Genomic DNA, 20,022 nt, shown 5'->3' with positions numbered 1-20,022 from the left:
ATCCACACCTTCGATTCTGCCTTGGAAAATGTACCACCCGAAATTTCCTGCCTTAACTTCCCCTCTGGACTCAGATAGCTTAGGAAGAAGTCATCCATTTCTCATTAGGCAAAGGAAATGATGAGATGTCTCAGACAACAGCCTAGGAGATTTAAAGAGGGGATGCACAGGAGGCAAAATCTATCATGATTTTCTTTTCTCCCTGTCTTTTTTTTTTGGTATTGATCTGGAAAAGAAAGAAGAGCTCAGAATTCACTTCGGAAAAACCTTGCCCAAGGACTAAATAGCACATCAAATTCCAAGGAGGTTCCCTGGAGTGTAAGTTATAGGCTTATAATACAACCAAGACTCTGAAAGCATACTCCCTGACTACCCTTGAAAACATAAACTTGGCTTTATCCTTTTGGGGTAATATTTCCTTTTCAGCAGCTAAAAAGAATGAGGCTGTTCTAGGGTCATGAAAAGACATCTACAGTGTATGCTACTATAGAGCACAGGGAGCTCTACACAATATTATGTAACAACCTAAATAGGAAAAGAATTTAAAAAAGAATCAAAACATGTATATGTATGACTGATTCACTCTACTGTACACCTTAAACCAACACAACATTGTTCATTAACTATGAAAGTGAAAATCGTTCAGTTGTGTCCGACTCTGCGATCCCATGGACTATACAGTCCATGGAATTCTCCAGGCCAGAATATTGGAGTGTGTAGCCTTTCCCTCCTCCAGGGGATCTTCCCAAACGAGGAACTGAACCCAGGTCTCTCACACTGCAGGCAGATTCTTTACCAGCTGAGTCACCAGGGAAGCCCAAGAATGCTGGAGTGGGTAGCCTATCCCTTCTCCAGCAGATCTTCTCGACCCAGGAATTGAAGCCTGGTCTCCCGCACTGCAGGTGGATTCTTTACCAGCTGAGCTACCAGGGAAGCCCTTTCATTAACTATATTCCTATATAAAATAAAAAGTTAAAAAAATACAATATATTCTAAAATTTTAAGAAATACAAGTTGCAAAATAGGTACAGTATGATATCAAGAATTAAAAGTAAAAGCAAAACTCTGTATTTGTGTGTACGTGCAAGTGTAAATAAATAAATGCGTCTGAACATTTCAAATAAGCTTTCCCCAAGGAAGGGGCTAGAACTTGGCAGAGATGTGTCAAAGGAATCTTTTGCTGTACCAGAATGGTTTGACTCTTTTACATTCTCTCAGTCTCTCAGTGCACTGCTTACATTTTAAAAATAAATATACATGTAGTTAGGTGGATTTCCTTTTTTCAAGGGAAAGAAGAAGAAAAGAAAGTGGCCAGGTGGGCAGCACGGTCGCACTCACCTTTCCTCTTGGTGCAATGGTAAATTTGGCTGTGCTCCTGGGGCAGCGGGTACGGGTTGGGCGGGGGCAGGAGGTCCTGGGAGGGGCCAGACACGCCATTCTCACACTGGTACTGGGACCCCAAGTTGGATGAGGTGGACAGAGCTCGAGGCTCACTACTGAAAGGACTGTGGTTGGAGGCCACTTTCTGTCTCACTGTGCTCCTGGGAACCACAGGATATTCTTTACTGAAAGAGAGAAGATACAAAATGACATCGATCAGTGGCATGATAGAGACCTTTTCATTGTCTGAACCACAGGGTCAAAGAATCCACTGGGGAAAATAATCACAGAATAAGAAACAAAGGGATCTTTGATGAATGGAGAGATACGGTTATGCTCAAGTGCATCCTATGTCATGGACATATACGTTTGGTCACCATCTTTTCATGTCTTACACATTAGGCAAGTTGGTTCACGAACAGCTCTATACATATGCCAAAAGGTAAATGAGCACCCCCAGTTCAGAATTCCTCCTAAAAATCAACAAAGACATGTCAGTTGAAATATTCACCCTATTCTAGATGTCTTTGCATGCCCTAATTCAAATGCTAAAGAGCTGAGAAGTCACTAAGACTTAACTTCTTGGTCTCCATCTTTAAAATGGGGCTGTGGTCTTTCCCTAACATTAATCAAGAATGGCAGCTGACCATCTAGGGTAGTCACAGAAAAATCCAGGTCACCCCAATCTGAAGAGTTTGCTGCCTGTGCCTTAGAATTTCCTTTTGAGTTGCTGTACTTGTTGCCTCTGAAAATACTTCACCTCTCTGTCCCTTGGTTCCCCACCTGTAAAAAAGGGATAATAAACAAAATCTAGGTTCAAAGGATTGTTGAGAGAAGAAATGAGTTAATACATGTGAAAGCCTTACAGTGGCGTTTGTCACAACAAATGACAGCCGTCAGCAGGACTGTCACAGTTTTGGAGACACAGTGTGGGGGAGGGGGGCAGGAAGAGGAAAAGAAAGAGGACAGAGAAGATAGAGAACAGAGCCTGGGATCTAAGGAGAGGCAGGTCCAGAGTCGGGTCTCATCTCCACCACTGGACCACAGCCTTTCTAAACCTCAGTGTACAATGCCATATGGACCACAGCCTTTCTAAACCTCAGCATACAATGCCATATGGACAGCCTCTACCAAGGCGCTCAAAATCTGGTCCCTCATACTCTCTTTTTCATTATTTTTATTTATTCATCTACCGGCTGTGCCGGGTCTTCGTTGCTGCATGGGCTTTCCCTAGCTGCAGCGAGCGGGGACTACTCTTTGGTTATGGTGCACGGGTTTCTCATCACAGTGGCTTCTCTGGCTGCAGAGGATGGGCTCCAGGTGCGTGGGCTTCAGTAGTTGTGGCACATGGGCTTAGCTGCTCCACGGCATGTCGGATTCTCCCAGACCAGGGATCAAACCCGTGTCTCCTGCATTGGCAGGTGGATTCTTCACCACTGGACCACCAGGGAAATTCCTGGTCCCTCACACTTTTATGATAGGTTCCCCCCACATTCCCTTCCCTTTAGCTTTCAGGTATTCCTATTTTGTCTTCATAAGAGCTCAGGCAATTCAACAGAAACCTACCCTGGAAAGGAGGAAAGTGGAGCTGAGTATCACCAAGAGCCCCAAAGGAAACCAGGTGAGTGAAAGAGGGACTGAGTGAGAATTTGCAGAGAAGCTCAAAGGTAAAAGGAATAACTGACAGAAATGTCCAGGGTGTTAAAGAAGAGAATAGTCCAACCCATAACGTTCTCACATCCACTAAGGGAAGAGGGCTGCCAGTGTTTGGGATCAGAAAGGATATCTTGCTCAGGACAGTAACTAGTACAGCGTGGATAAGGTGATCAGCCCATCTTTTCTGGAAAGCAATATGATATCACTCTTTGCTTTTTTATTTTTTATTTTTTTGGCCATACCACGCAACTTGCAGGATCTTAGTTCCCAGACCAGGGAGTCAACCCAGGGCCATGGGAGTGAAATCACTGAGTTCTAACCATCTAATCACCAGGGAATTCCTGATGGCGTTCATTTTTGAAATTTTTAATAAGGTGGACCGAGCAATCCCATTACTATGGATTTTCCTAAGAAGGTAAGTATGAGGATTTTTCTCCACTGCATGGTCTATGAAAGTGCAAGTATTCACTTGCTTGGTCACGTCTGACTCTTTGCGACCCCATGGACTGCAGCCTGTCCAGGCTCCTCTGCCCACTGTATTCTCTGGGCAAGAAGACTGGAGTGGGTTGCCATTTCCTTCTCCAGAACAAAGGGAAGAAACTGGAAACAGTCTAAATGTCCTCATTAATGGCTGAGTCAACTCTGACAGAGCTAGATGGTGGAATATTCATGCAACCTTTGAAAATAATGAGAAGCCTGTTTATGAATAAATTCATAAATCTGTGCAAGATAAACAAAGTCAAAGAGGTAGGATATAACATGGTCCCTCCAGAAGCTGGGGTTATGGGAGAACTTTTAGCTCAACTTATTACTTTTACGCAGGCTTTCCTCGTGGCTCAGTGGTAAAGAACCCACCTGCCAATGCAGGAGACTCGGGTTCCATCCCTGGGTCGGGAAGACTCCCTGGAGAAGGAAATGGCAACCCATTCCAGTATTCTTGCCTAGGAAATCCCTGGACAGAGAAGCCTGGCGGGCTACAGTCCACAGCGTTGTAAAAGAGTTGGACACGACTGAGCTACTAAACGTTACTTTTTGCACATCTGCATTGTTTGATTCTTTTTACAGTGAGCATTTATGAGGTTTCTGGAGAAAGAAATGGCAACCCACTCCAGTATTGTTGCCTGGAGAATCCCATGGACGAGGAGCCTGGCAGGCTACAGTCCATGGGGTCACAAGAGTCAGACATGACTTAGTGACTAAACCACCACCACCATTTATGAAGTTTAGATGAATATTTCCGTGTTGAAAATAATAATTATTACTAATTGTTAATAGAATACTATATAAACTATTAATATAATTTTAATCACAGCAGAGCAGGAGGACTAGTCTAGGAGGGATACACGCAAGATAAAAGAAGTGCTTGCAGTCTCCTGGACGACAACATGTGACCCTCCAGGTTCTCCATTCATCCTCCCACGTCCCCCACCCTCCACACCACCTCGGGCAACAAAAGGCAATGGAAACAGAGGTGAAATTCACAGGGGAAGATCTTCCTTGGTTGGAAAGCAAAATGAAAATGAAGTAGAAAATATTCAAAGCTTCCCCCACATTTCTCAAGAGAGGTCCCTGGGAGTGAGGAGGACAGAAAAGGATTTGAATCTGATCTTGTCATCTGTGGATCCAGAAAAGCTGCTACTTCTGGGGAAATGTCCTTCTAATTTTTTTTTAACATTTAAAAAAAGTGCTTCCTTGTCCTTTTTTTTTTTTTGGCCCCGCAGCATGTGGGATCTTAGTTCCCCAACCAGGGATCGAAGTTTTGCCCCCTGCAATGGGAGCACAGGATCTTAACCACTGGGCCACCAGGAAAGTCCTGGAATGTCCATTTTTCACGCAATACCTTCCGTTGGGTCCTCCACCCCACTGAGCCTGTAGCACTCCTGGTCCAATATCCTTGCCAACTCAGTGAGCTAGGATAAAGCAGGTCACCTAGCTAAGCGTCACCTGCAAAATGGGGAAATAAGGAGATGATCTGAAGAAACCACAGCAGCCAGCCCTGAGTCCCCCAGACACCTTCCCTTCCCTGATAACCCACTCACTGAACTCTGATTTTTATTTGAGTATCTAAGAATCAGGGTATAGTGGGAAGAAAAAAGATATTAGATTCAGGCAAAAGTGCATTCTGTATCAGACCTACCATCTTAACAGCTGTGTGATCTTAGACAAGACAGACCATCTCTCTGAGCATCAGTTATCTCTCAAGATCGTTGAAATTATCCAATAACATACTCTAGAAAATGTCTGGCACATAGTAGAAGCCGTCATGACCGCCGTTACAAGATGACTCGCGCTTCCAGCTCATAAAATTTCTCGGGAGGGAGCCGTGCCATAAGCCTGTCTCCTGAACATGGAGGTCTCAACTTTGGGGAAAAACTCATGGGTGTAAACTTGGATTTTCAAGATGATGTCTTTATTTTCAGTAATCCTGAATTGGAATTCAGTATCTCTTTCTGTAACGGGTGTCGGCATCAAGCCACAGTTGAGTTAGCAGCCCTAGCGACTGTCATCAACAGAAACAAAATAACTTCCCATCTTGCTGCAGCTGTACAGGTCTCCAGATACCACTTACGCTCATGATGACTTCAAAATTACAGTTATTTTCAATCTGCTACTAGGTCCCCATTACTTAAGACATTTATGAAGTGCATATGTTACTATGTCGCCATTTAGAAAAGAGTTTGATCACTCTGTGTTAACATAATGGGCTTCCTTGGCAATCAATGCATCTTATTTTACACATTTAATCAGATTCTTCTGAGATGGGATCCCTGAGCTTCCCCAGACTGCCAGAGGAGCCCAGGGCCCCAACCAGGATAAGAATCCCTCTGTAGAAGATATACGAATCAGGAAATCCTGAACTTAGCTATGATGTTTGCTGTGAACCAACCATTCTTCACCTTACTCCATTTTTAAATGAATTATTTGCCTAAATGAGCTTTGCCTTACTCCGAGTAATAACAGCCATGACATTAAAGGGTTTGTGGTGCAAGGTCCTCTAATGCAATTAAAATAAAAACACTTACCTATTTGAAATGTTTAAAAGTACACCTGAAATTATACCACGTACAAAGAGCACAACGCTTAGCACATTTTAAAGGACGCTGCATTCACCCCTTCATCCTCTCTGTGACCCTCTGAAGTGGGGACTGCTCTTATCCCCATTTTACAGATTAGAAAACCGAGGCCCAGGGAGATGAAATAACTTGCCCAGGGTCCCAGAGCTAGAAAGAGACACCACCAGAATTCTAACCCAACTGTCTCCAAGTTACTTCTAGACAATTTCCTACTGACCTCTTTCCATTTTTAAAACATAATATGCTTTTAGGGGTGCAGGGGTTTGGAGCCTAAGACTCCTCTCTCATTTCACCCACCTCTCAGGGGTGTGACAATCTCCCACTCTGGGCCCCTGCCTTTGTTTGTCATCACAAACCACGTCAGAGTGACCAGACGGGACAACAGAGTGTCTGCCAAGTTTCCGTGAGGTTACAGACACACTCATGACACCCTGGGGTTTCCTAGCCCAGCCTTCCTGTGGACTGTGTCATTTCAGAACCAAAGCTGGAGCCATACTGAGCCGCTCCACTGCTCAGACTCTCCCCCTGGGGCCAGGAGGCTGAAAGGAATGAAATTAGCTTTATAGTTCTCGCTTGGCAGCTGAAGCTACGTAATGGAAAAAAAAAAGAAGAAGAAGAAAAATCATTATAATAATAAAACAAAAAAGTTGCAAATCTTGCTAGCAATTCAATTTAAATCTTGCTTAGTTCGAGTACTAGGCTGTCAGAGATCCAATAGGGAAGGAGAAGTCTCTTTTTAGTTTGATATTCTTAATGGGGATGGTTTTTTTTTTTTTTAATTAAAGAAAATAACTCTTAAAAAATGTTGGCTGAGGGAATTTACAAGAGAATGTATCAATGGACTCCGTGGAATTCTCCCTTCCGGCACTGCCAGATTGCAAAATTACCCTCTGGAAAAGCCAAATCCTGCTTTTGATTACTAATACTCACAGAAGTGGGAAAGGCATATTATCTCAATAACCACTTGTCCCTCTCAGTATGTTTCTCTCTCAGGAGCTTGAAACATCAGCCCCACCATCAACCACGCATGTCTCCCCTGGTGTCTGCAATACAACATCCCCAAATCCACCTGGCAGGTGTCAAAATCGAGGCATAGAAGAGTGGAGTGACTTCTCAGTCAGGATGGAGTAACAGAGACAAAGAGAAGAAAAGGGTCCCAATAAACACCATTTGGGATCATTTCTCTTTTTCTGACCATGCCACGTGGCTTGTGGGATCTTAGTTCCCCAACCAGGGATTGAACCCGGGTCCTCAACAGTGAAAGCACAGAGTCCTAACCACTGGACCACCAGGAAATTCCCAGGATCATTTTTCCTGGGCTCATCAATGCACGAATCAAAGGAACTCGTGAGTAGCAACACAGCAAAAGCCTCTAAAGTCCCCATGAGGAGAAGATGACCTATTTTCCTCTACATCATTCAAGTGTACAGGCAGCATCATTCAAGAATACAGGCAGCAGAGAATTAAAAGGACAGCTGAAAAGCCCTCATGGGTCTGGGAAGAGAATAGCAACTGGGGGCTATTGTTTTCACCAACATCATCATTATCAGCATGACCATTCTCACCATCACCACTACCTTCCTCATCCTCATCTTCCTCCTTATCATTTACATTGTTTTTTTGTGCATCCTACTGTTCCAGCCACGGCTGTTGTTTTTTAATCACTCAGTCACGTCTGACTCTCTTGCAACCCTATGGACTGTAATCCACCAGGCTCCTCTGTCCATGGGGATTCTCCAGGCAAGAATACTGGGGTGGTTTGCCATTCCCTTCTCCAGGGGCTCTTCCCAACCCAGGGATCAAACACAGGTCTCCTGCATTGCAGGCGGATTCTTTACCACTGAGTCATGGGGGCAGCTCTCCAGCCACTGCAGTGGTTGACTTATATGCTTTCCCTCATTTGATCCTGGCAAGAATCCCATTTCATCCGTATGATGACATTTACTTTAGAGACAAAGAAAAGAAATGAGACTCAGAGAGGTCCCAGAACACCTAGCTAAGAAGAGGTAAAGCTGAGCTGCACCCGGGGTCAGTGCTATTCCAAAACTTTTCCCAACTTACACTTGATAATAGGCAATCGTTGCCTTCCCATCACTGCTAGGGCAACACGACACTTCTGTCACACAGAGCATCTTTGAGGGTACTAGAGTTAGGTATTGGTTTTATCAGGTAACATCAACCTCTACCGATCCAACTGTCCATCATTCCTGCTTTACCAAAAGTCAAATCCCACTGCACTGGCTGACACAGACACGATCTGCCCAGCCTGGACACAGGGACCCGACAACCCCAGTTTACCCTGGATACCAGGGCCACCAACCAGCTTCTCCCGGCTCCACCACTCTCTCACATTCTGTTCCACGTGAGCGGATGCAATGAATGACGCCATTGTCGCCGGCTCTGGGTTGTAAAACGTTACAAGGGAATATTGAAATCCACAGCCAAACGGCATCGCAGCCGGCCGCCAGCTAACGAAAGGCCCCGAGAATGTTTTCCACTGCAGCCGACTGAATTGGCCTTTTCACGGGAGCAGGTGGCAGGGGTGCTGGGGTGCTGAGGAGGGGGTGAGTTTCTGTTGTTGTTTTCCCCTGGCGATGCTTACTCAGTTTCTGGCAGCCTTTCTCCAACCACTAAAGCAGTGCACAAGGGCAAGGCTGGAGACTGTAAAATCTGTTCTTGCAAGCAAATTCCTCCTCTCACAAGCACTTTAATCTGCGATCAGAATGAAAAGAGGACACCCCCCACATCCCACAAGAGCCTTCCCGATTTATTAACTTTCTGATACGCTTGGGGAAATGATTCCGATCTAACGTGTATGGACCCTCAAGGGATGGGGGCAGTTCACCCCAAGCGGGATTTTAGCTCAGCAAATAATAATCACTCCCATCATTCTCATCTACAAAGTGCTTCGCGACCATTTTATGACTCAGGTCTCACCCCACCAGGGAGGTGGAGAAAAGCACTGTGAATTCTAGCTGCTCCATCTCACTGGGCAGACTAGGGGGACACGAAGAAGTGACATGAATTCCCACCATTGATTCTAACAGGGCTGTCTGATGTGAGCAGCACCAAGAATCTCAAAGGTTGGGACTTCCCTGGCGGTCCAGTGATTAAGACTCTGAGCTTCCATTTCAAGGGGCATGGGTTCAATCCCCGGTCAGGGAACTAAGATCCCGCATGCCATACGGCGTGACCAAGAAAAAAGAAAGAAACTCAAAGACAACACCCTCGCTGGCCAAGAGCACCCAGCATCATGACGACTTTGGTGGGCGACCTTGGGGTTCCCATAGTAAATCTCTGCATAACTTCATATTAGGGTGCTCATTTTGAGTTGTGACTCTGAAGTCAGGTTGTACAGATGTGCCTGCCTTTGATGGTACACAGCCACCAATTTGGCCACTGCGGGGCTGGCTAAGTTCTTCCCTTCTCTGAGCCTCAGTCTCTTGTCTATAAAATGGGAATAGTCAGAATCATCCCCTTCTTGGGTGGTCAAACGATACAATGCTTGGAAAGGCTTAGCATATATTGGAGACACATTGCTCCATAAACCCCAGCTTATACACCACGTGATTATATTTTGAAGCAAACATTCTTACCTTGCAAAGGCTTCACCTGATTTATGAATTCCACTCCCCATGCCATCCCAAATACCAGAGCATTAGAGCTTGTCAGTTTTTCTAAGGATAAGTCCATACTTGCATCTGCTACTCAAAAGGGGTCCCAGGATCTCTAGTTCTCCCCAGGAGAAAAAAGCCTTATGCAAAGGGTAAATAGTATATGGTTTCCTTTATATAAAATTCTATAACAGACAAACCTGACAGTTTTTTAAAAAATCACAATATTAATTGTTTCTGGTGGGGAGGTAGAAGAGGAATAACCGGGAAGGGGCATCAGGGAACTCTCTGGGTGAAGGAATGTTTTATATGATGATAAGGACTTGGGTTTCACAGGTATATGCATTTGTCAAGAAGTGAATGGTGTACTTAAGATCTGTGCATTTCACGGTATGTAGACTTTACCTGAAACAGAATCATGAACAAAAATTGAATCCGTGTTAATGGCATGCCTACTGAAGTATACAAGGATGAAAGGTACTCACAAATGCAACTGAGTGTGAAATACATCCAAAAAAATGGGGAAGGGGAGGGATGCTCAAGAGGGAGGTGATATATGTATAATTATGGCCAGTTTGCATTGCTGTATGGCAGAAACCAACACAAACAACGTAAAGCAGTTTTATTCCAAATTAAAAAGTAAATTTATGGAGAAGGAAACGGAAACCCACTCTAGTATTCATGCCTGGAAAATCCCACGGACGGAGGAGCCTGGTGGGCTACAATCCGTGGGGTCGCAAAGAGTCGGACACGACTGAGCGACTTCTGTGTTTTTGAAGCTCAAAGGGATATGGGCCACTGAAAAGGATATAAACCAGGGCAGAATTTCTTAAAGAAGTAACAGATTAGTTAGTTACAACATCAAGATAAATGGAATTGAAAGAGAGATGCTACCAAGAGAGTTGGGCAGTACTGCTTACATAACGCTCAAGAGTTTCTGTTCTTAAATTGTTGCCTCTTGAGAGAAGATGAGCAGCGCTGGGCCCACTCAGCTCTGCCTTTTATGTTCCCCACTTTGGTTGTGTTGTTACTTTCGGAATTGCACTTTTCTCACCTTGCCATAGTAGCTGCCAAAGTGTGTTTTTATAAACATGGGGTTCTAGAGCCTGGCTTCCTGCAGCAGAGGAAAGAAAGAAATGCGTGTTGTACAAAATAAGTGTGTTCATATGTTTAATAAAATAGTTCTATTATTGAGAAAAAAAATAAGACAGAAATTTTAAAAAATAAGATGGTAGATGGATGGATGGATGGATTGGTGAAAAGGTAGATTGGTGGATGGATAAATGTATGTATGCATTGATGGATGAAAAGATAAATAGATGGATTGGTGGATGGAGAGATACATCAGTGGACAGATGTGTGATAGAGCAAATATATAGCAAAATATTAATTACAGAACCAAATCAGTGGGTACATGGGTGGTCTCCATGCAATTCTTCCATGTTTTCTATATGTCTTACATTTTTCATAATACAACATTGGACACACTCTCGGGATTTCCAATGTTCAGCCAAAGTTGGCCACCAAGTAGAGAAACGGGTTCCTTTTTATAAAATAGCCCAGCCCATGAGCTCCGTTTCCAGAAGGTAAGGTCACACATTATTTTCTGCACGTCTTTGCTCATTTTGTAGGGCCAAGAAATTATCCAGGTCTGACCAGGGGACCCCTCCATCAAATAACTTGATAAAGGACAGTTTTGTACCTTCTCCCGAGAGCCACTGATTCAGAACCTCTAAGGGTGAGACCCAGAAACCTGCTTTTTTCACCAGCCTCCCCACCCCCAGCTAATTGTGATGTCTGCCAAAAGTTTGAGAAACAACGCTTACGGGCGATTTGCCCTCAGACACTGTCCCTGAAGAGCAGGTTCACTGGGGGAGCAGAGAGCTGGGTGTGGGGCTGCAGATGAATGACGGACAACCAGGACCAAGGTGAGACCTCTCGGAACAAACCTCCACTTACAACTTAGGCTGGCCTGGCCTCCCAAACATAAAGAGCCTTCTTGTTTTACATAAATTCACACTTTCCTGGGAGAAGCCACAGGCATAGCCAAAAGTACAGCAAGGAGTGAGGAGTTAATGTCACCTCCAGAACGTTCGCTGTCCTGGAGATCACATCTCATTAACTGGACATCCCCATGGGTTTCCCTGGTGGCTCAGACAGTAAAGAACCTGCCTGCCAATGCAGGAGACATCAGAGACCCAAGTTCGATCCCTGAGTTGGAAAGATCCCCTGGAGGAGGGCATGGCAACCCATTCCAGTATTCCTGCCTAGAGAATCCCCATGGACAGAGGAGCCTGGCAGGCTACAGTCCATGGGGTCGCAAAGAGTCAGACACGACTGAGTGACTAAGCACATCAGCTTTAACCACAAGCATGAGAATACAAGAGCGCTGAGCCTTCTTTTTGAAAAATAACCATTTGAAGTTAGGAGCTGAATAGTCATTTAAAATTAGGAAGGCAGGGGTGGGGGCGGGGGGTGGTTGCTGGAAAAGAAGGGATGGCTCCAGTGCAAGGATTTTAACCTTTTTTAAAAAGGTTTAAAAAAAATTTTTTTTAATATTTATTTATTTGACTGTGCCGGGTCTTAGTTGCAGTACTCGGGATCTAGTTTCCCAACCAGGGATCAAACTCTGGCCCCCTGCACTGGGATCACAGGATCTCAGCCCCTGGACCACCAGGGAACATCCTGGATTTTAAGCTTTTAAGGATCCCAGACCCTATAAATTCCTCAAAATTGCTTGACATTTTTTCTTCTATTTATATATTGTGAGTTTTTCAGAGTTCTTGCTTTAATTGGATTTTCCAAAGGGGTCTTAGATAAGGTGGATGAGGAGGAGGTGACCTACCCTGCAGAGTCAGGGGACAATGGTCTGTTTCTTAAGTGGGTGGACAGAGATGCCCCCAGCCTGGGGCTGACAAAACCTATTTGCTCTACCTGGGACAACCTGGACTCCTGGCTCTCCTATCTGCTCTCTGGTTGCTGTTCTTTTCCAGTCGCTCAGTCGTGTCCAACTCTTTGTGACCCCATGGACTGCGGCACACCAGGCTTCCCTGTCCTTCACTATCTCCCAGAGTTTGCTCAAACTCATGTCCATTGAGTCGATGATGCTATCCAAGCATCTCATCCTCTGTCGCCCCCTTCTCCTCCTGCCCTCAATCTTTCCCAGCATAAGGGTCTTTTCCAATGAGTCGGCTCTTCACATCAGGTGGCCAAAATATTGGAACTTTGGTATCAGTCTTTACAGGCTAACCAGAGACTCCAGGGACCCCGGCTCTGGAGATTACTTCCTGCCAAGGCATCGGCAGTCCACAAGAAGACTGAGGAAGAGACAACCTCAATTCTCCCATGAAGAGCTCTGAAGCTGCCACCGCTGGGCGCTGCCAGTCTCCCCATCATGCTCCACAAATGCTTGTATGCCAGAAAGGCCAGGCATGAGTCACAGCCACACTGTGTGAATTAAAGCAAGCAATGCCCAAGGAAGCACTTTGCTGCTGCCTGTTCCTATTCTGAGGTTTGTCTTTACAGAAAGACCAGGTGTAGCCTGCCGGGGCAGACAGGTGATTCCTTCTATCGTGAAGATGCTCACTGCCAGGTATCTGCACCTTTACTGGGTGTCAACCTGGCCTCAGACTTCAAGAGGGAATGGATCCCATCTCCTCCTGACATGATCCAGGGTCACTCCAGCCCAGGGACAGTGTCAGGTGTTCCTAGGCAAGCTGGGGCAGTGTTAAATCACCCAGGCACACTCTCTGACTTCCTTCTGTCTAGAGGGAGGATCCCTGGCTCTCCTGGAATCTGAGCCCATTAGTGAGTCTTGTTCAACCAACAGCAAGTAGCAGAAGAGATGCAACAGGCTCCCAAGGTGTAGTGAGCAAAGGCCCTCTCAAGATTGTCCAAGGACAGTTCGCCACCATGGAGGGAGTCCATGCTGGATGGGCCACATGCACACGCTCCAGGGGACCACCCAGATGGGCTCCCAGCCAAAAGCCAGCGTTAACTGCAGTCATGGGGGTGTGCCATCTTGAACACCCAGCCTTGTCTGGCCGTCAGATACCTGCAGCCGTCCCCACCAAAACCTGACAGCAATCACACCTGTCCAGAGGCATCCTTCCCAACCCCCAAACCTTGAGCTAAACCCAAGTGCCTCCCTGGGGATTTCCGGCTTCTCTTTGGGCACAGTGACAACGAGCGATGCCTGGCTTTTCCGCCCTAAGCAGCATTTAGGGAGCATTCCTGAGTGGGAGTAGGTTGTTAAGTGGACAAAATCTAGAGCACTGTGATGGTCTCTGAGCTCCTCATGGGAGGACCGAGGCTGCTTGTACGTCCTCCCCCTTGCGTGGGCGCAGAGGTGTTGGGAGCGAAGTGCTGGAGCTCTGGCTGTCCTGGATTCAGAGTCTCATGCAGTGATAATGAGCCAGCTCAGAGCCCAGGGTTTCGCAGCTAGTAGATGGGAAATTTAGGAATGGAATCATTCATTGCATAGCAATAGTAATTAGGACACCCATATTACCTCACCTCATCCATGCAACAGCCCCGGAGGTAGGTGCTATAATTATCTTCCTTTTACAGATGAGGAGATAGAGCTAGGGGAGCCCCAGGGCTCATCAGTGTGCTAGCCAGGACCCCAGCTCGAGAGCCTGCTTTAGCATCAGTGAACCCTGCCCCTCGGTGCATGGATTCACCTTTGCATCCTCAGGACCTGGCACAGAGTAAGCCCTGAAAGAATGGGTGTCCGCTGAAGAAGAAAGCAACAGATCCAAAACTGAATAAATAAATGAGTCTCTGGGAGGGGGGTTCAGGATGGGAGACATATGTACACGCATGGCTGATTCACGTCAATGTATGGCAAAAACCACTACAATATTGTAATTAGCCTCCAATTAAAATAAATTAATTAAAAAAAATAAAAACAAATGAGTCTCCAGGCTGCAGTTTTCTTTTTTGCAAAAGCAGGAAGGTTAAACCAGACGCTGCCTCCCAGGGTCCCTTCTACCGCTAGAATCCCACGCTTCTAGGGACACTGTTCCCTGTCACAGTGCCACGGCAGCTGACTTTCAGAGATCTTTAGAGTCTGATGCCTCCTCCAGAGCCCCAGATGGGTAGATCCCTGCACACTCCTCTGATCCAACCCAGAAAGCCCTTCCTCTCAACAGATTCAAATCCCATTCACCAGGACTTCCCTGGTGGTCCAGTGGTTAAGAATCCACCTTCCAATGCAGGAGATGTGGGTTCAACCCCTGGTAGGCGAACTAAGATCCCACAAGCCACTCAGCTCAGCCAAAAAAAAAAAACAAAACCCTAGGGAGTTCCCTGGTGGTCCAGTGGTTAAGAATCCACCTTCCAATGCAGGAGACGTGGGTTCGATTCCTGGGAGGGGAACTAAGATCCCCACATGTCTCGGAGCAACTAAGCCTGAGCACCTCAACCAGAGGGAAGCCTGCCTGCCGCAGTGAAGATCCTATGTGCAGCAACTAAGACCTGTCATAGCTGAAAATAAAATAGAGTTTAAAAAATTAAAAAACAAGAGCTAGCAAAAAGAAAAAATCCCATTCATCCCACAAAACCTGACTCCCATCCTCTCGATAAAAGCACCTCCCTGCACTCAGTGGCCCCTGTCCTTGGCCCCACCGGGACCTTTGACTCCCAGGAAGTTCTCATTCAGCTTTGACAGTGAAGTGCCCACGCTTTCTCACTAGGGTGAGCATTTAGGTGCATCTCCCGAATTTCTGTGATTTGCATATCACCTTGACAACGTTGGCCAAATCTTCATACCACCTCTTCTGCTATTTAGTTCATGGGAAGATCCCCTGGAGAAGGAAATGGCAATCCACACCGGTATTCTTGCCTGGAAAATTCCATGGGCAGAGGAGCCTGGCAGGCTACAGTCCATGGGGTCACAAAGAATATTTTCTCTAAACAACCAGCCTTAGCTTGCCTTCCCTTCTCCCTCCCTCCTTCTTTCTTTTCCTTCTTCCCTTCCTTCCTTCAAACTTAGTCTTGAGGACTTCCCAGGCGGTCCAGGGGTTAAGATTCTGTGTTTTGTGGGCATGAGTTCAACCCCTGGTCACAAAACCAAGATCCCAAATGCAGTGCAGCACAGCCAAAGAAATAAGTCAATAAAAGAGAACTTAGTCTTATTCTAAACAATATTGTCTATGAAATCAGCCTGATGTGCCTGGTATCTGTGGGCACGCTCTAAAGTCATCTCATTTGTCACCAGAGGAGGGGGCCCTGCAAATTGGGAAATATTGGTTTTTTAGGATAAGATGTTTTTAAGCCACAGATTAACCTTTCCAAATAACCTTGGCACATATTTTAATCAGTCGGCTAGAGACAGGATTTGCAAAATGATTTTATTTTCTTCTTTCTGCTTTCCCTTCACTCTCCCATTTTCAGAATAAGTAGTTATCGCTTCTGTAACTAGAAACCATACATAAACGTTGGAAAATAACTAAGATACTCTCCGCATGTTCCAAACACAGATTGCTGGGTGAAGAGAGGGGAGGAGGGTACGTGCCCAGACACTTGCCAAGCTAATCCAAAAGTTATTTACGTGGGATCACGGCAGAGTTAAGGTTCAGCCCTCCATCACCCCACCCCTCTCCCTCCCTCCGTTCCGATTGTTGGTATTAGAGGAAATTTCATTCCTCCCGCTTTGCTGCCTGAGCCAGCTGTCACCGGGTGTGTGGGGGACAGGAAACAGGATTACAAGATCAACAGTGAGCCCGCCGTTCCAGCCAGGCTGTTATCAGAGCCGTCTCCGGAGAGCCATCTTCCCCACTTGTCACTACCAACTGTGACCTGGGAGTTGGGACCACAGCCCAGACTCAATTCTGAACAAGGGCAAAACTAGGAGTAATGAGGAGTTCTCCCTGACTCGGATCATATTTTAGAGCATGGACTAGGAACCAAGCACCCTTCAGGCACTCTCTCACATAGATCTTACAAGAACTCCCGAAAGGGGAAGCTATCTTTATTTATGCCCATTTTACAGATGAGGATACTGAGGCCCCCTGCAGTAACATTACTTGCCCGAGGTCACGGGCTGATACACGCAGAGCAAGGACTGAACCCAGGTTTGTCTGACTCCAAACCTTACTGGAGCCTCTCTGCTTTGCTCCTTCTCCCCGCCAGGGGACAGGTCCAGAGAACTGGGTGGATGACCCTGTCCACTCTCCCAGCCTGGAGAGTGGTCAGTCCAACTCTCTTTGTTTCACAATGCAACTCCTCACACAGCCACAAAGACACACGTGTCTGTGAGGCTGAGAGTTTCAATCCAACATGTCAATCCCTGACCTCTTACTGAGGACCAATTACCTTTCCTTCCTTCCAACTCCAGGTGCCTAGGTGGGAAGAAGCCCACAGCCAATGTGCAATAACCCTAAGGAGTAGTTAGGGCAGAGTTCAGACCTAAGCAGAGTCCTGTGCCTAAATAGCTCACCAGGCACGTGGTTCAGAGCTGTAGGAAGAGACTCCAGGATTGCTGACATGCGAACTCTCAAACACCTGTCCGTCCCCCACTGTCTCTGCTTCCATGCCCATCATCTGTCCAACCAGCTTCCAAAGTGTGGCGCCCAGCCTGACACAGAAAACCAGTGAGGGCTCCTAGGAATAGACACACCCGGACCAGGCAGTCTGTGGCCAGAAGCAGCTCCCTGGAGGAAGGCACAGCTACAAGGAGAAATAGTTACAGGGAGGCTTTAGTGATGGGCAGGAGATGGAAGGGGAGGGGGGAAAGATGGAGCTTAGTTAACCAGCCGTGGTGTTCACGGGGCCAAAAACAATAGATAGAAGACAGATTTGGAGCCACTCCTTCAGCCTGATTGAAAGGGAGAGGGGACACCGGGAGGAACAGAGCTAGGGGGCGTGGCCAGGCCCGACGGGAAGGGCGTGGCCAGGCCCGACGGGAAGGGCGTGGCCAGGCCCGACGGGAAGGGCGTGGCCAGGCCCGACGGGAAGGGCGTGGCCAGGCCCGACGGGAAGGGCGTGGTCAAACACACCAAGGCGTCTGGACCTGACACGGAGGGCAATAGGAGTGTTTGAGGCTCTGAAGAAATGTGTCTTATTTGTGCTGTACAAAGATGTCTTTGGGCTTCCCTGGGTAGCTCAGCTGGTAAAGAATCCCCTGCAATGCAGGAGACCCCGGTTCCATTCCTGGGTCGGGAAGATCCCTTGGAGAAGGAAATGGCAACCCACTCCAGTGTTCTTGCCTGGAAAATTCCATGGACAGAGGAGCCTGGTGGGCTAGAGTCCATGGGGCCACAAAGAGTTGGACACGACTGAGCGACCAAGCACAGGGACAAGATGTCTTTGGCAGCTGCCTGGAACATGTCTGGGAGGGGAACAGAGCTGGTGTCAGGCCTAAAGAGGTTAGAGGCTGTGGCAGGTGAGGCTGCTGGTGGAAAGGCAGCCTAGATGGAGAAAGGAGGTGAACTGTGAGACATGATAAGAAGGTAGCACCTCTGAGACCAGATGACCGGGTAAAATTGAGGGGGCTACTTGCAATGCCTTAAACCCATAATCCCACCTGCCCTGGACCTGATGGAAAGGGGGGAAGAAGTAGGGGATGGAAAAAGCCCTTCAGTCCCCAGCTGCACAGCCTGGACCCCTACCTGCAGGATGACCAAGATGAGACTGTCCATCAGTGGCTAAGCTGCCATGATGACAAGATGACCATCAGGACAGGATGGGGTTTAGACACCATATAAACAACACGTGGGTCCCTGAGCCGACAGCTGAAAATAGTTTGGCCTCTTTCACCTTCAAGCGATGTTTGTTATCAACTTTTCCACCAACCACAGGCTAAATTCAACTCCAACTTCCAAGTGAAGACACGTAAAGCTAAAAATGTTTCTAAATAATAATTTAAGGACTTCGTTATTTTCACCACATAAAGCATCTTACAAGTCCACCATCATGAAGGAAATCAGTTATTAATACAGGAATTCATATGAGTCTGGTGTACCTGTTCGACCTGAAGATAATGACATACTTATTTTTTAAAAGCATGCAAAATTAGATCTGCTAAGCCCACTATCTGAAAAAGATTTCTACAGCATGTTATTTCCAAACCCAACGTTTAAACCACAAAGCTCTGGGACCTTTCTCTCCCTCTTCTTCTTGGGTCTCTTGTCCTCCTTTGAATGAGTACATGTGTCCATCTGCCCAACTCTCCCTTTTCGGGTTTTCCAGAAAGGATAAGGCTAAGCTTCCTAAATGACCTCATTTTATTTTGAAATGCTAAACCCACCAAAATGGAAAGAAAAAAACAACATTTCTTGGTCAAAAGGAACAAAATGCATCTTGAATTCTCTTGCCATATGGTAAGTTATTTTGGAACTCTACGAAGAGAATATTCGACAAAATTGGCAATGCTTGTACAATCGTTTCAAATCAGACCGAATTCCCACTATGTCCATTTGCCACAGCCCCTCCTATTCATCATATCAGCGACCAAGACCACAGGATATGTAAAAAGACCAAACCATTTTTATCACCAGCTTCTAATCCACCATCCCTGCCCCATGCCTGGGAGGCCGCGTCAAGTCTGTATATCACCCCACGGAAATCAAGCCATTAACTCCCCTTTCATTTACCAAGAGCTGTTGCCAAAAGAAAATCATTCATCGGCGGTGACTTATGGGAAGAAAGAGAGAGAGGACTTCACTAGAGAGGAAGACAGCAGAGAAAGAGGAGAAAATTGTAGCTTTTGCTCCGTGGGCAGATGCAAATGGTCAAGTCCCCTCATACACAGTCTTCCCCAAATCTACACGCTCCAGAGCGTCTGATAGAGGAGACCACGTGGAGGGTTTGGTTTACGCCATAAAAATCCCGCCTACAACACAGAAGCTGCAGGAGACACAGGTTCAACCCCTGGGTCAGGAAGATCCCTTGGAGGAGGGCACAGCAACCCACGCCAGTATTCTTGCCTGGAGAGTCCCATGGACAGAGAAGCCTGGTGGGCGACAGTGAAAGGCTTATCAGAAAGTGGGATTCCAGAGGCTCATTCTCGTTTCTCTCGGTTGCAACAAGGCCCCATTTCTCTGTGCCTGGTCTTCCGGGGCTGCTGGCTCACCTGGGCTATTGAAGGGCAAGGGATGCAGAGAGCGGGGAGCCAAGGATCACACTTTCTTACCTTTGCATTCTCGACATTCTGTGTAGCTCCATGTCATCGCTGCCCCGGAATCCTTTGGCGAAGGGATTATTCTCAATCTTTAACTGGGTGATCTGTACGAAGCAGAGAGAGAGAGTTCCGTGTTCACTTGGTTGCTATAAAACCGCCTGGTGACCCAGCTAAT

General features: G+C 46.6%; 1 protein-coding gene across 2 annotated transcripts in view; it reads right to left on the bottom strand.

Moving 5' to 3' along the window:
* TBX5 (T-box transcription factor 5) overlaps positions 1–20,022 on the bottom strand; it is a 49,962-nt gene that overhangs the window by 10,366 nt on the left and 19,574 nt on the right. For both annotated transcript variants that reach the window (XM_059876071.1, NM_001192749.1), the window contains 2 exons: positions 19,860–19,951; positions 1,339–1,565 (listed from right to left, as the gene is read on the bottom strand). In XM_059876071.1, coding sequence (XP_059732054.1) covers positions 1,339–1,565; positions 19,860–19,951 — 319 coding nt within the window. The remainder of the gene's footprint in view (positions 1–1,338; positions 1,566–19,859; positions 19,952–20,022) is intronic.

The sequence above is a fragment of the Bos taurus genome, chromosome 17 (genome assembly GCF_002263795.3).
Source record: "Bos taurus isolate L1 Dominette 01449 registration number 42190680 breed Hereford chromosome 17, ARS-UCD2.0, whole genome shotgun sequence".
NCBI classification, from domain to species: Eukaryota; Metazoa; Chordata; class Mammalia; order Artiodactyla; family Bovidae; genus Bos; species Bos taurus.
This window is presented reverse-complemented; position numbering and strand designations above follow the sequence as displayed.